The 15769-nt window shown below is 36.8% G+C and overlaps 2 protein-coding genes and 1 non-coding gene across 3 annotated transcripts in view; 1 reads left to right on the plus strand and 2 right to left on the minus strand.

Annotated features, from left to right (window-relative positions):
• The window catches only part of LOC148681932 (uncharacterized), a 398953-nt gene that overhangs the window by 198239 nt on the left and 184945 nt on the right, over positions 1-15769 (minus strand). The gene's annotated exons all lie outside the window — the stretch shown is intronic.
• LOC148681944 (uncharacterized) lies at positions 931-5854 on the plus strand. Its single transcript, XM_088650412.1, has 5 exons — positions 931-1823; positions 2872-2951; positions 3094-3447; positions 3564-4090; positions 4194-5854. Exons 4-5 carry the CDS (start codon positions 3918-3920, stop codon positions 5356-5358), a joined length of 1338 nt encoding a protein of 445 aa, XP_088506538.1. The 5' UTR covers positions 931-1823; positions 2872-2951; positions 3094-3447; positions 3564-3917; the 3' UTR covers positions 5359-5854.
• On the minus strand, positions 7296-7452 carry LOC148681945 (U1 spliceosomal RNA). Its single transcript, XR_015944419.1, has one exon. It is a non-coding gene; the product is annotated as a U1 spliceosomal RNA (small nuclear RNA).

Here is a 15769-nt window from a genome sequence, read left to right on the forward strand (position 1 = left end):
TGCGATTTTTTTAAATATTTCATTTTTTGTGATTTTTCAAAAAATTTTCATTTTTTGCGATTTTTTGCGATTTTTCAAAAAAAATTTTTTTTTTGTGATTTTTTGCGATTTTTCAAAAAAATTTCTTTTTTTGCGATTTTTAAAAAAATTTTCATTTTTTGCGATTTTTAAAAAAAAATTATTTTTTGATTTTTTGCGATTTTTCAAAAAAATGTCTTTTTTTTTATTTTTTGCGATTTTTCAAAATATTTCATTTTTTGTGATTTTTCAAAAAATGTTCATTTTTTTGTGATTTTTTGCGATTTTTCAAAAATTTTTCATATTTTGTGATTTTTTGCGATTTTTCAAAAAATTTTCATCTTTTTCGATTTTTAAAAAAAATTTCATTTTTTGCGATTTTTCAAAAATTTTTCATTTTTTGTGATTTTTTGCGATTTTTCAAAAAATGTTCATTTTTTTTTTATTTTTTGCGATTTTTCAAAAATTTTTCATTTTTTGCGATTTTTCAAAAAATTTTCATTTTTTGTGATTTTTTGCGATTTTTCAAAAAATTTTCATTTTTTGCGCTTTTTTGCGATTTTTCAAAAAATTTTCATTTTTTGTGATTTTTTGCGATTTTTCAAAAAATTTTCATTTTTTGCGCTTTTTTGCGATTTTTCAAAAAATTTTCATTTTTAGTGATTTTTCAAAAAATTTTCATTTTTAGTGATTTTTCAAAAAATGTTCATTTTTTGCGATTTTTCAAAAAATTTTCATTTTTAGCGATTTTTCAAAAAATTTTCATTTTTTGTGATTTTTTGCGATTTTTCAAAAAATTTTCATTTTTTGCGCTTTTTTGCGATTTTTCAAAAAATTTTCATTTTTAGTGATTTTTCAAAAAATTTTCATTTTTAGTGATTTTTCAAAAAATGTTTATTTTTTGCGATTTTTCTAAAAATTTTCATTTTTTGCGATTTCTTAAAAAATATTCATGTTTTCAAAAAATTTTCATTTTTTGTGATTTTTTGCGATTTTTCAAAAAATGTTCATTTTTTGTGATTTTTCAAAAAATTTCATTTTTTGCGATTTTTCAAAAAAATTTCATTTTTTGTGATTTTTTGCGATTTTTCAAAAAAATAATTTTTTGCGATTTTTCAAAAAATTTCCATTTTTTGCAATTTTTCAAAAAATTTAAATTTTTGCGATTTTTCAAAAAATTTTCATTTATTGTGATTTTTTGCAATTTTTCAAAAATTTTTCATTTTTTGTTAATTGCTAATTGTTGATGTCTGTGTGTTTTTAAGTGCTGCCATAGATCAAACATTCAGATTGTAAATCATGCTTTTAAAGTCATTAGTTGTTAAAGCTTCAGTGGTTTGTTTATTTTTTTATTCATTATTATTTTATTTAAAGTTTTATTCTCAGTTGATTTCATCTTTGGTTTTGGCTACTGCTGCCAGTGTTTTGATATACATTTTACATATATTTTACACAATAAGAGTTTGCTAATTAACACTCTCTGAGTGGTAAAATGTTATTTTAACACTTTTATAGTGGTTCCCATATAAACACTGAGGGAGTGTTAATTTGAACTCTAAGGTAGTTAAATCTACAATCTAAAATTTGCAGTGTGTATAACCCTTTATTATTGTCTTTAATTGTTTATGTACCATAGCATAATCAATGAAACACAACATCAAAACACTGTGCTGATGAGATTGTCTTCTTGCTGCTTTGACACTGACTTTTGCCTATCTTGTGTTTTTTTTTTTTTTGTCCTTCTTTAACAGTTGAGGACAAAGGCGGTCTGCCGAAGAAACCACTCAGCTCCTCTGAAAGACAAGGTATATCACATAATAAATGTCACTTATTAACATTTATTCATACTGTTGCAGCATGAACTACAGTTGAGGGCGCTCCTGTGAAATATTTATTAAAGGTAATGGAGCAAGGACATTTTCACAGTACTTATGATAGTATATTATCTTCTGAAGAAAGTTTTATTTGTTTTATTATTTATGTTTTTCTATTGGCTACAGAACAAACAATGTTAAGCTAGTTAAGCCTTTACTTTCTCAATCTGAATATGGTAGCACTTCAGTATAATAGTCCTTTAGTTAATCAATTTACTAACACTAAGTGTCACCAATCTTGTGCCGCCTTTATTAATATCAGTTCAACATTAATGCATTATTAAAATCCAAAGTTGTGCTTGTTGACATTACTTAATGCACAGTGCATTAATGAACTAACGTTATTTAACTTAAACATTAAATCGTTAACAAAGATGAATGAATACTGTAATTAATGTATTAAACTTCTAAGTCATGTCAGTAAATGCATTAACTAATATTAACTAATGGACTATTACTCTAAAGTGTTACCTTAAAGGGTGACACTTTACAATAAGTTTGTATCAGTTAATGTCAAAGCATTTACTAGGATAAACAAGCAATGAACAATACACTTAATACAGTATTTGTTCGTGTTACAGTCATCCATGCCAACTCACAGTCCATCAACTAAGCATTAAATATTATTTTAATAAAGCATTAGTACATGTTGAACTATGATTAAAAATGTTGTACAAGCATTGTTCATAATTAGTTCATGTTAATAAATACATTATCTAATAAAACCTTATTGTAAAGTGTGACCCAATATTATATACTGTCATCATGGTAAAGATAAATTATGAGAAATTAGTTATTAGAACTATTATGTTTAGAAATGTGCCTGAACAAGTCCTCTCTCCATTACACATAAATTGTGAAAAATAAACTCAAATTTAACAGGGGGGCTTATAATTACGGCTTCAACTGTATGCAATAATAAATAAAAGTCGTCACACTAAGACACTGTGTTCTGATAATCACAACTGTGCTCATTTAGGAGCCGGGGAAGCAAAGAGAAGAAAACGTTCCTGTGAAGATCTTTCACAGAAGCCCCACTCAGACTCTCCACTGTCTGCTGTAAGTTCATCGTTTGTACATCACAATTAGGTGGTGTATATACTCCTGAATACAGTTTTGTGAGCATAGATGGGGAGACTGTGCAAAAAGTATGAATATGTCAATGAAAAAGGTTTTACCTATTATACTTACTTTGTTGAAGGCTCCTGCATCGACTTCTTTATTGGAGGCTCCTGCGTCAGCCTCATCAGTTCCTGGCCAGTCTTCTTCATCGGCTCCTGCATCAGCCTCATCAGTTCCTGGCCAGTCTTCTTCATCGGCTCCTGCATCAGCCTCATCAGTTCCTGCTTTGGGTTCTTCATCAGCTCCTGTATCAGCCTCATCAGTTCCTGCCTTGGCTTCTTCATCGGCTCCTGTTTCAGCCTCATCAGTTCCTGCCTTGTCTTCTTCATCAGGTCCTGTATCAGCCTCATCAGTTCCTGCCTTGGCTTCTTCTGACGTTCAACCTAGAAGGTCATCTGGTGGGTCAACACACAGTGACCCAGCACATTCTGAGGTAACTGTCAAAGTACTCTGTGGATGTTAAGATAAGAAAAATTTATACTTTAATACTAAAAAAATCAACTTTAATTGATTTTAACACCGTTTTGTCTCGGTTATTCTAATTACCAGGTGTCATTTAAGGGTTGGCACAAGATGTGGGAGTCTGGACATACTGTGGCTGAAGGAGAATGCTAAAAGGGGACTCTTTCAGAGGGCCATGTCTTATAAAGACAAATATGGAAACAGAAAGTGGAGGAAAGTCCTGAAGGATGACCGGATGTGGTTTCACCCTCCAGAATTTCCTGGAGTGGTGGAAGGAAAAGTCCCCTCAGCTTTTTTCGCAGCTCCGTTTTTTTCTGGAGACCAGTCGGTGTGTGGCGTTACAGTCTTCGGTGCCCAAGGTCTGACTGCCCAGCACGCACCAATCAGAAGGCTTTTCTCCACCGTTGTGGCTATTCATCCACGGTAAGACAGATCTGCCACATGTCTGGCTGGTACTCCATGCTGACTGAGGTCCTAGCATGCGACGCCTGTAGAAAGGCTGCAAAGGAGTCGGAAGAGCATACTTTTGGTCGTTTCCTGTTATGGGATCAGTGCATCCTTAACCAGCTCAGTCCAGCTCACAGAGCGGTGTTTCCTGCTGTCTTGACGCTACGGTGAGTCTCTAGCAGAATACAAATCATTGTGAAATTATGCAGAGTCTTAAAAAAAGTTAAGATTCACCATCATCTAATGATTGTGTTGCTCCTATGATTCTAGGCGTGGCGTGGACAAGCAGGTGATCCGTCTGATGAGGGATCGCACTGAGGGAAACACCATGGTGAAGGTTTGGAGACAGGTGCAGGAGAGCCACTGCGGGGACTATCTGCAGAGAAAGGACTTGTACACCACTCTTCTCAGCCAGTACAACAAACCTGGGAAGATCATCAGCGCCTTGAACAAGCTTGACCTCGATGACCGCAGCATCCAACAATTCGACAGCCTCTACTCTGCACGCTGGGGCAATGCTCTGTTTGGCCGCACCAGTGGAGATCCGACTGAGGCGTCCCTGGTGCAGAAGCTCAAGTTCAGCAAGCGGTACTCAGCCGCACACTTGGTGGACTCCAGAAAGAACCGGCTGATGTACTGCCTGGTCAAACAGCTGTGGCTTCATCCTGGTGTTGGAGGAAAAGCTAAAGGGTCACCGCTGAAACAGCAGATCACTAAACTGTACCAGCGTGTGCAGCAGAGAGTGACGGTGGACGATGATCAGCTCAGCAAACTCGGGATTCCCATCCTGAAAATAAATTCAAAGTGCGTGAGCGAGTTCATCAGGAGGCAGGAGGCACTGTCAGCCACAAACGTCACCGACCAGGGTCTGTCTGTCCTCCGTCGTCACCAGAGCGTCTCCAGCACCAGCCAGCCCCCCGCTGAGGAGCTTCCAGAGGAAAGACCCCATACCAGCCGGCCTGCAGTGCAGTATCCCATCACCACTTCTCTGGCCGGCACCCGAAAGTTGAAGCAAAGGCTCCCGCAAATCTTACCTGTCCCTCCCTCTGCTCTTGCTCAACCAGTTCCTGCGCCGGCCCATTCGATGCCCGCAGGACTCCGGCACACACACACTCCGCTGACTGCACCTCCCGCTGTTTCCTTGCCGCAGGCATCCACTCCGCTACTGTTGCCCTCAAGATCAACAGTCTACAAGAGGAAAAAGGCAGAACTCAGTGGCTCTGGACATCCAACCTCAGTGAAGGTTTACATCTGTGCTCTGTGTGGCCAACCAACTCAAGGCCACAAGAAATACAGAAAGAAGAGCTACTGTGAGAGCTCCAAAGCCTCCACGTCCACAAACCTTGCTGGGCAGACGTTTGACTGTTTTGAAGACTTTAAAAGGGCTGTGGACGTTCTCTTGGGCTCTCAGTCTCAGGCCTCCGAGTCTGTCTAACTGGACCTCTATCCATGTTGCGGTTCATAGTTCTTGACTTGTAACAGTATTATTGTTGCAAAAATGGATATGTTATAATAACAGTTGGTTGTTTGAAAGTTTACAGTGTTTTACACTAATCTGTTGATTGTTGTAACACTGGTATTGATGCAAAAATGTATGTTATAATAACAGTTGATTTTTAAAAAGTTTACAGGTTTTTACGGTTTGCACTAATTTGTTGACTGTTTTTTACACTTATTGTTGCACAAATGTTCGCAATATTAACAGTTGACTGTTTCAGAGTACACATAGTTTTATACTAATTTGTAGATTGTAACTTATTGTTAATTTACAAAAGTTAAGCTTTTTTTTGTTTTTTACAGTTTGCACTAATTTGTTGATTGTTGTAGAAACAAATTTTATATTAACATTTGACTGTTTAAGTTTACAGTGTTTTACACTAATTTGTTGACTGTTGTAACACTGTTTTGTTCCAGAAATATATGTTATATTAACAGTTTATTGTTTTACAGTTTACAGTATTTCTTTAATTGTTTTCTTGTTTTTATTTATTTATTTATTTATGTATTTATGTATGTTTATTAAGTATATATTATCATAATGTTATTTAAAGTACTTTAATATAATTATTTTATTTAATTATTTATTTATTATAAAATTTTAGTAATAAAAAATATAAAATTATGTTATTTAAAGTACTTTAATTATTACTTTGTGATAACTAATGTTGCTTTATATACTTTAATTGTTAGCTTAGTTTTTTTTAAGAGGATTTATTTATTTATTTATTTTTTTATATCTAAATGCTTGACCTGGCAGTATTTTTTTATGTATACAAATATATTCTTATATCTATAACTGCTATCAGTAATATTAAAACTAATGATTGTAATAGTAATGTGTTTTTATTATGTACAAAGTATATCTATAGTATACATTTTTATGTCAGGCAGGTCTAACAATATGTTTAGAACTTTTCTTTTGCACTTTTAATAAATTTGGATAATAAAATACAATCTCGTGTTTCTTTTTGTATGTGTTGGAAGGACTTCATTGGTTTTTAAAAATTGACTAAATCTTCTGATTTTGAATTTAATTTAGAATCATTATCTAAGTCTATGACAATAATATGCAGTCCATTTTAATAGTAACCTCTGGTACAGGCGCTCTGAAGTCTATTGCTCCTCTGTGTTTTTCCAAGTCCAGCTCTGGAGTCGATGACAGCTTATCCTGTTGCCGTCAGATGGGATGCCAGTGGATTCATCCTTAAACCACACTCCAACATCAAGCTCCACCTGCAACACACAAATACAAAAACAGTACATTATTCAAATATCCTATGCCATTACACTCTCAAAATAGAACTGTTGTAATTTTTTACAAAGTAGTTAGTTACTATAATTAAAATACTTACCCAGTAACAAAGTAAGGGATTATTATTCATTTTATGTAATTGTATTACTGCTATTAGAAATATGATGGTATATCTGTATAATATAATAGAACAGAAGCTAAATATTTCCATTTTTTGTTATACAAACATATTTAAGAATAATTCTACTAAACATTATGCATTTATAAAAAAGTTTGACCTTTAATTACTACTATTACATATAAATATTTTATTTATAGAACTGATATTACATATATTAATTTATATATTCCATTTGTTGAGGTTTATGGGGATTTTGAGTGAACCATTAAAAGTAATTTAATTTAAAAAGCAACTTAAATTTTAATAACAAACTTATTAAATGATCATTTCATGGTTCACTTACATGCACAGTTAGGGTTGTTTGCTTTAATTTCAAAAGCACCACAGCATATGCAACGTGTCCTGACAGTTACTACTATTTGTTTTGATGACATCACCAGGGGGTTGTTCACTCGCAAAAGCAGTTCATTCATGGTTTGCTGAAACTCAATCAACCAATCAGGTGCTGTAATTGCCTACACATCTAAACTGAAATTTGCACGCCGTACAGGTCGATCGCCGTTCGCAAGGGTCAGCGTGGCCGGAGTGCAATGGCCAAGCCTCGCCCTGGGTGAACCACCTTCTTGATCATGGTATCTCCCCTGCCAGGTAAGTATGAGTTACCGGGCGGCGCAAATGGCGAGAAGCCCCTGTCTGCAGCCCGCAGATTGGGGCGGGGCTGAATATGGGGCGGGGCTGCATATGCAGCCCCGCCCATAAGAAATAATGGGCGGGGCTGAACATGCCGCTCCGCCTATTCAGTTGACGTAACGTATGCTTTCATTTCTGGTTTTCATCGCATGGTGAGTACACGACTTATGTTAATACACGTTACAAGCTACGTATTATGTGTAATTATTTAATTTAAATCCTTTATTCATGTGATGTTAAGTTTTAAAGCCTTGTAAAAAACGAATGGTTGCTGTGTTAGTTGGCGTTTTCCAGGTAGATCGTATTGAGGTAAAGTTGGTTTTATGTTTGCATATTCGGACGTCCTCTTTAATAATATAACTTAATTTCAGAAAAATATTATTTACAAATTCTAAATCGGGAAGTCTTATTAACAGCCACCGGCTATCAAAGTAGCCTACACCATTGTTCACGGTCAATTAAACAGTGATAATGTTGTTTTCAAGTTGTACTCACTTGTCATTTCAGCCGACCCCGCAATCATACAGGCCAAAGAAAAAGAAGAAGACTAACTTGTCATTTCATACAGAATATTCAAAACAGCGTGGCAAACAATATAAGGACTGTGTCATCAGTTGTAGCTGAACGAATGTGCGAATATAAAATTAGCTTTACCTCAGTTTGGTAAATGCAGTCCATCACATATGAAGTTTATTGATATCAAAGAAATGATATGAACAAAATATAAATTTGTTTGGGATTCCTTCTATGAATTAAATCCATTCAATGGATTGTTCTCTAATGTACATATGCTACTCTGATAATGTCACTGCTAAATATGTGCAATATAAAACGTTTGATTCCTAACCTATTGATCTGTGCTACCTTCTGTTTGCAGATCCCTGTCATTGATATATTCGTCCTTACAATTCTTGTGGAGTACTTTTTTTTACTTCAGTACTTTCTCTCTTTTTGTTTTGATTTATTGATTTATTTTGCTGTTAATGATTTTTTACATTTGTTTACAACTTTTTATTTGTATTTTCTTTTATCCTTACTTCATAACCCAACGGCTCTTTTAAGAGCCATTTCCCCTTGCAAATATGCATAAAACCGTGCTATGCAAGGACGAATGCGAGCAGTATTTAAAAAACTGCAGTGACAAGTGCCCATTCTGCTCATACACTAGTATGCCACAAATAATGCTTTATCACATAAAAAATCACTTACAGAGGGCAGTACAACATCATGGTGAGTTTAAAGGTTTTGCTTTCATCACTTTAGTTTAATTTGATGTCAAACTAGCCAATATTGCAAAGTGTATTTTCGTTTGCATTTTTATTTGTAATCATTATTATTTTTATGTTGAGGCTCAGGCAAACTTTATTTTCTACGTAACGTGAACCATCATGCTTCATAAATCTTGGGTCTTTGTTGCTCAAATAATAAAAAATGTGCTTGTCATTCAACTGTCCAAAGGCCAGAGTGAGACGCAAGTAAGGTTTATTGTATGCAATTTAAAAAATATGTTTTTTTTTTTTCTATTTCAGATTTTACCATTGTAAAATGTGGTTTAAAATGTAGAAAAAAATCCCACTTTCACTGCTGCTATTGTTCAGTGATTGTGTTAACTCGGGAAAATATACTAAACCACATTGCCAGACAGCATGCCTTTTCAACCCATCCTCAGACATCAGCTGTGCACTGTTAAAAATTGTCCCGTTAAAAAACAGTAAAATACTGGCAGCTGCAGTTGCCAGCAATGTACTGTTATTTTACAGTATGTTGCTGTAAAAATACATGGACTACATTGATTTACACAATACTCAAGTGAACTCATTTTGCTCACTGAAAGCAACTGCCTCAACTTGGTCAACTGCTGAATGAGTTTATGAAGTAATGTGCTATATATGCTTAGAAGCATACTTATAATGATAACTTATTTTAGTTAATTAGAAAAGTTCGGTTTAACTCTAATGTCTTATTTTTCACAACAGCACACATACATGTAAATCTGGAATCACCAGAGAGATTCTGACTGCATCAGCAACTAAACAGCCGCTATCTTTAAATAGAGAAACATGCAGAATAACATCAGCAGCTCATTGTTCATCTTTAACTCATACACTGGCTCTACTCTCCTCCACAACGGTGACACACAGAAGAAATTAGCTTCAGGTTTTACAGTAAAATACTGTATTTTCCTTGATTTAACAGTAATCTACTGGCAGCTGTGGTTGCCAGCAATCTACTGTTTTTTTACAGTCTATTTCCGTAGTGTAAATTAACAGTATATTACTGTTAAAATACATTTTTACACTGTGTTTTTACCTCTCACACCTTTAACCCTTTAAACCCCAGAGCATATACTTCAGTTTTTATTGAAGTGTCCACACTACTGAGTGTTCAAGAAACATGTAGCAAAGCTGAAGTAATTGAATTAATTAACTGACTAATTAAATGATAATTGAGGATTAACAATGAACAAATAAAGAAATACTGAAGGGAAAAAACAAGAACAGAACATACAAAACTTTAGTCACAGCTTTATAATGAAATAACCTGAAGATCAACAAATGATTAAATCATTTAAATGATCAGCGGATGATTAAAACTCTGCAAACATCATCACCAGCTACACTTATTACTTAATACATGTATTTTTGTATAACATCTACTAAAGTTCTTCTTGAGAAAAAAGTTAAAGTTTTACGTCACCATCATGGAGAACAGTGTTTGCTTTAGTTGGGCTCTTAGCCCTGTCATTTTGAACATTTATATATTTTAGCTGCTGCAATTGTTAAGAACTTGGCAAGCCAGCCAAAAACCTAAATAAGATCTGGTAATGTTCATGTTGCTATTAAATGGCAGAGTCTGTTCTCATTTGGTATAATAAAATTTACTGCTCCTATTCAATGTTAAATCTATTGTTTTACATTATATGTCTATATATGGCAATGATTTCTGGAAGTTTTTAAGAATATCTTGGACAATAACACTGCTCTATGGTGTAAATCGCACTCAAAGAGACATCAATAATCAGCGTATGAACCTCAATAATGGTGACAACTAACATAATTAACAGTTAAACTCACAAACAGGCAACTGAAAGTCTAAACATAAACAACAGCAGAATAAAACACAAATAAAGAAAACTGTAAGACCATTATACAACATTTATTTATACCGCAATGCATGCTGGGATATTTGTACTGTGACTCACCAAGCATGCATTGCAGCATGAAACATTTGAGATGTTACCATTGTTGAGATACAAGGTCAGATTCATGAGGTCTGAGTGTGTATTTGTCAAAACTGAACTGTTTTGTATGTTATTTCTTAACTGTTAAGTATTTACGTTGGTATTTTATCTGTTTCCACTTTTCATTAATTAATACCTGCAACTAAGCATAAAATCTATTGCATGAGGCCCTTCTTCCAGATTTGTACTAAAATATTTACCAGAACTAATTTCAGACAAATAGATTAACCTATCTAATACCTTTCCCACATTATTGCTATAATAACAGCGTTTTAGTAAACTGTTTTACAGCAGTTGGAGAGTCTGAATTAATGAGTTCATGGGTGAAGAGCCCAACTAAACCAGCCCCTCACTCCCATTATGGTGACTTACGGCTAAATTTCTGTTGGATCTCAATGAGAATAGTATGGAAGTCAAATCAGTCAGTAATAAGTGTGTCTGCTGTTGTTTGTGGAGTTGTTTAATGATCCTCTGCTGAGACTGAAGCTGTTTTATTTTATTTTATTTTATGTTGTAACTCAAATGTTGTTTGTATTTCTTGTTTTTCTTTCCTTCAGTAATTGGGATTATTAACAGCAGGTGTTCATCAGTGTCTGAATTCACTCGTTAGTGTTCATTAACTCTGTCAGGTGAACTATATTGGTGAACTAGTTGATGGAATAGTGAACAAGAGCACAAAGTGTGATTTTAAACACAGACTTCAAAATGTCGAATCTGAACTCTGTTAGCTCACAGTTTTCTGCAGTTGGTTAATTTCTCGAAAATAAAAATGTTAACCAGAAAGCACTGTTTTTAACAGAATATTACTGTTTTAGTGAAAAAACATTATTTTACCGTAGAATCTGACCGTTTTTTAACAGCAATTTTTTACAGTGTAGATTTGAAAGATCTAAAGATTTTTTTTTCTAACCTCTGTGTTTTGCTTTGAGAAAGCAGCCCTGCATTGCTGTTGTGTTTAATGTGCTTTTATTCTTTATTTGTCTGAATACTTTATTTAATCATATCATTATTTAGAGACATTCTTCATGTAATTTATCACATGTTTATTGTTTTTGACATTGTAAACTTATTTTTCTGTTTCATGGTTATTTATTTTCATGATTAGGATAAAAGAGTTTTTAACGTCAAAGCACTGATATTGTTTGCACCATTGCCAAGCAATCTGCATACTACATATAATGTCATGAAGTAATTTTGCCTTACTTTCTGATAAACATCATACCACTTCCTTGTCTTGGAGCTGGTCGACTGCCTGCTCCAGAAGGCCAAACGCCAGAGCTGGCAAAAACTCTCAACCTGGCCATCCACTCTCTATCACTCATGGCCTTCTGGCTCTTTGGCTCAGTGCTCATCTGAACATTAAATGTAAATAAAACTTAACAAGTGCATTAATTCCAATACTGTAGTCTGGAACATGCGAAAGAAAGATCACATTTCCCAGGTAATTTTTCTGCTATGGTTAAGGGATATTATTAAAAACATATTAATAAATAGAAATATAAAATATTTTTCGGCCTTTTAAGTGCCGAATGTCCATAATCAGGTTCCACCTGATTATGCCCCCGGAAGAATCAGACTCCCAAACAGTGGCAGGACGCTGATAAAGGAGCGCTCACTTAGACTCAGGTGTTCCCCATCCACCTGATTATGCCCCGCAATGTTACAGCGCATCTGTAGAGGGAGCAAAACAGACACACAGACAGACACGGAAGACAAATGACAGCGCAGCAGGCGTCACACCCTCCCCCATAAACAGGAAACAACGTTTCCATACAATAAACCATAAACATGTACATAATAAAAAGAAAGTGCATACAAACCCATATTTACAAGGGGGCCCTAGACAGGGCGTCGGCCACTATATTCTCAGAGCCCTTTAAGTGCCGAATGTCCAAATGAAAAGGTTGGAGAAACAAGCACCAGCGCATAAGCCGTTGGTTAGGATTTTTAAGCGAGTGCAAAAAGGTAAGAGGATTATGATCGCTATAAATCGTTAAAGGTGAACTATCTCCTCCCACATACACCTCAAAGTGTTGGAGAGCCCAAATTAATGCGAGCGCTTCTTTTTCGATGGTAGAATAATTCCGTTGATAACTATTGAATTTTCGTGAGAAAAAACAAACCGGACGCTCGATGCCCACATCATCCTCTTGAACCAACACTGCACCCGCTCCCTCTTTACTGGCATCCACCATAATCTTAAATGGTTCTCCTAGCCGGGGAGCCATCAGGACTGGTGCTGACGTAAGCAACGCCTTCACTGCAACAAACGCAGTTTGACAAGACTCGGACCACACAAATAAAGCTTTGGACTTAAGCAGATCAGTTAAAGGGGCAACCACTGTGGAAAAGTTTCTACAAAAACAGCGGTAAAACCCTACAAGTCCCAAAAAGCGCATTAATTCTTTCTTAGTGACAGGCACCGGATATTCATCTATCGCCTGCACCTTCGCCCTCACTGGACGCACCTGTCCTTGTCCCACTACCTTGCCCAGGTACGTCACCGTCGCCCCTGCAAATTCGCATTTAGCGAGATTGATGGTAAGGTTGGCCTGCGAGAGGCGATCGAGAAGGCGGCGCAAACGACAAAGATGCTCCGGCCAGCTATCACTCACAACAATCGTATCGTCCAAATAAACGGTAACCCCTTCTAATCCCGCGACTATTTTGTTCATTAATCTCTGAAACGTTGCGGGCGCGTTTCGCAGCCCGAAGCTCATAACCCGGTAGGAGAATAACCCATCAGGTGTTATAAACGACGATAATTCCCTCGCACGCTCACTTAAGTAGACCTGCCAATAGCCCTTAAGTAAATCCAATTTAGTCACAAATTTTGCAGCACCGACCTGATCAATACAATCCTCCATCCTCGGTAGAGGAAAGGAGTCTGGTTTTGTTACTGAATTTAATTTTCTATAGTCCGTACAAAAGCGGAAACTATCGTCGGACTTCCGAACTAAAAGACACGGAGATGACCAGCAAGAGGAAGAGGGTTCAGCCAGTTTATTGTCGAGCAAATACTGAACTTCTGCTCTCAATACATCACGTTTATTCAGGGGAACACGATAAAAGCGCTGGCGGATAGGCGTGGCGTCCCCCACATCTATATCATGCGTCAAAACACTCGTCTGTGTCGGTACATCGGAAAATAACTGTGGAAACTCCGATAACAACTGAATTAATTCTTGTTGTTGAGTAGCATCTAGATGTTTAAAATCGAATAACAACTTTTTAAAAGTCTCAGAATTCTTTAACCTACCCTGCAACACGCAATCATCGGGTGTTTTCAATTCATCCGCCTGCATATCCATCACATGATGCGCATAGTGCTCAGGAAAACTATCAACCAGCGCTACAGGATTTACCTGCATTGGTGTGACACAGTCTCGATTAAAATATGGCTTTAAAATATTAACGTGACAAACTTGTGTTTTCTTTTTACGATCTGGTGTTAAAATAGTGTAATTGTCATTACTGCCAATGTGCGTCACCTTATATGGCCCAGTGTACTTGGCTTGAAAGGGCGATCCCAACACCGGGAGGAGCGCAACAACCTGGTCTCCCACGCTAAACTGTCGGCGTTCAGTGCGACGGTCAAACAGGCGCTTCATCTTTTTCTGGGAACTACCCAACTGCTTTTTAGCTAGTTCCCATGCCAACGAAAGCCGTCGACGAAAACCCAAAACATAATCCGACAATTTTTCTGGCGGATCTAAATCGGTCCACTGATCGTGCAAAACAGCAAGTACCCCCCGAACTTTATGAGCAAAAACGAGTTCATTCGGGCTATAGCCAAGACTTTGTTGAGTTACTTCCCGGGCTGACAGCATCAGCCACGGGAGGCCCTCCTCCCAATCTCTGTCCATCTCAACGCAATAAGCCCGGAGCAAGGATTTTAAGGTGGAATGGAAGCGCTCTAGCGCACCTTGACTTTGCGCATGATACGCAGTGGACAAATTATGCTTAATCCCCAAATGACGAAGTACTTCGGCAAACAAGTTTGAAGTAAAATTACTTCCCTGATCGGACTGAATAACTTTAGGTAAGCCAAAAATAGAAATAAATTGAGTGAGAGCTTTAACAATAGCCTTAGTGTTAATAGAACGCAAAGGAAACGCGGCCGGATAACGAGTGACCTGGCACATCACTGTTAGCAGATATTCACTCCCCGCTTTTGAGCGAGGGAGTGGCCCAACACAGTCAATGATGAGATGCTCGAAAGGTTGGCATACGGCAGAAATGGGCTGCAGAGGCGCCGGTTTTAACGGCTGATTAGGCTTACCAGTCAACTGGCATGTATGACAGGTTTTAACATAACTGGCGACATCTTTTTTGATTCGTGGCCAGTAAAAATAACGAAGAATTCTGTCATACGTCTTTTTAATGCCAGCATGACCGGCAAGACCATCATGGGCAGTTTTTAAAACTACCGGCCGCCATTTAACGGGCACCACCACCTGGACAAAAGGATCCCCCACACAAAAACCAGCATGTGGAGACCATTTTCTCAATAATACCCCATCTCTGATGAAATAACCCTGTGCCCGGTTCCGAATATCAACATCATCATAAACTTGCTCATACTGAGCTTTTAAAGTTACATCGCTCTGCTGTTCCTTCGAGAGCTCTTCCCTAGAAACGGCCAGTGGGTAATCAGTTAACGGAAAAAAATGTTCAGTACTAACAGGTTTTACTTCAGATTGCGCCCGGCTAGCAGATCGAGTCACTGCACAAGCAACAAACACATCAGGATTTTGCGGAGCACTCTCATCCAGACAGTCACAATAGGGAGGCGGGTTAGAAACTATCAAAGGTGGCGTTTCCCCAACCCAAACGCGTCCGCCCGCCAGATTATTGCCAAGAATAAGTGACACGCCTTCAACGGGCAGAACAGGTCGCACGCCAAGCTCTACATCGCCCTGCACTAAGTCACAATTCAGAGTCACTTTATGTAAGGGTACAGATAATGTATTTAATCCAATGCCACGAATTAACAACGACTTACCAGTGTCAGACTCCAGTGAAAACGGCAATATAGATTC

This window comes from Danio rerio, chromosome 4 (genome assembly GCF_052040795.2).
Source record: "Danio rerio strain M-AB ecotype USA chromosome 4, GRCz13ab, whole genome shotgun sequence".
Lineage (NCBI taxonomy): Eukaryota > Metazoa > Chordata > Actinopteri > Cypriniformes > Danionidae > Danio > Danio rerio.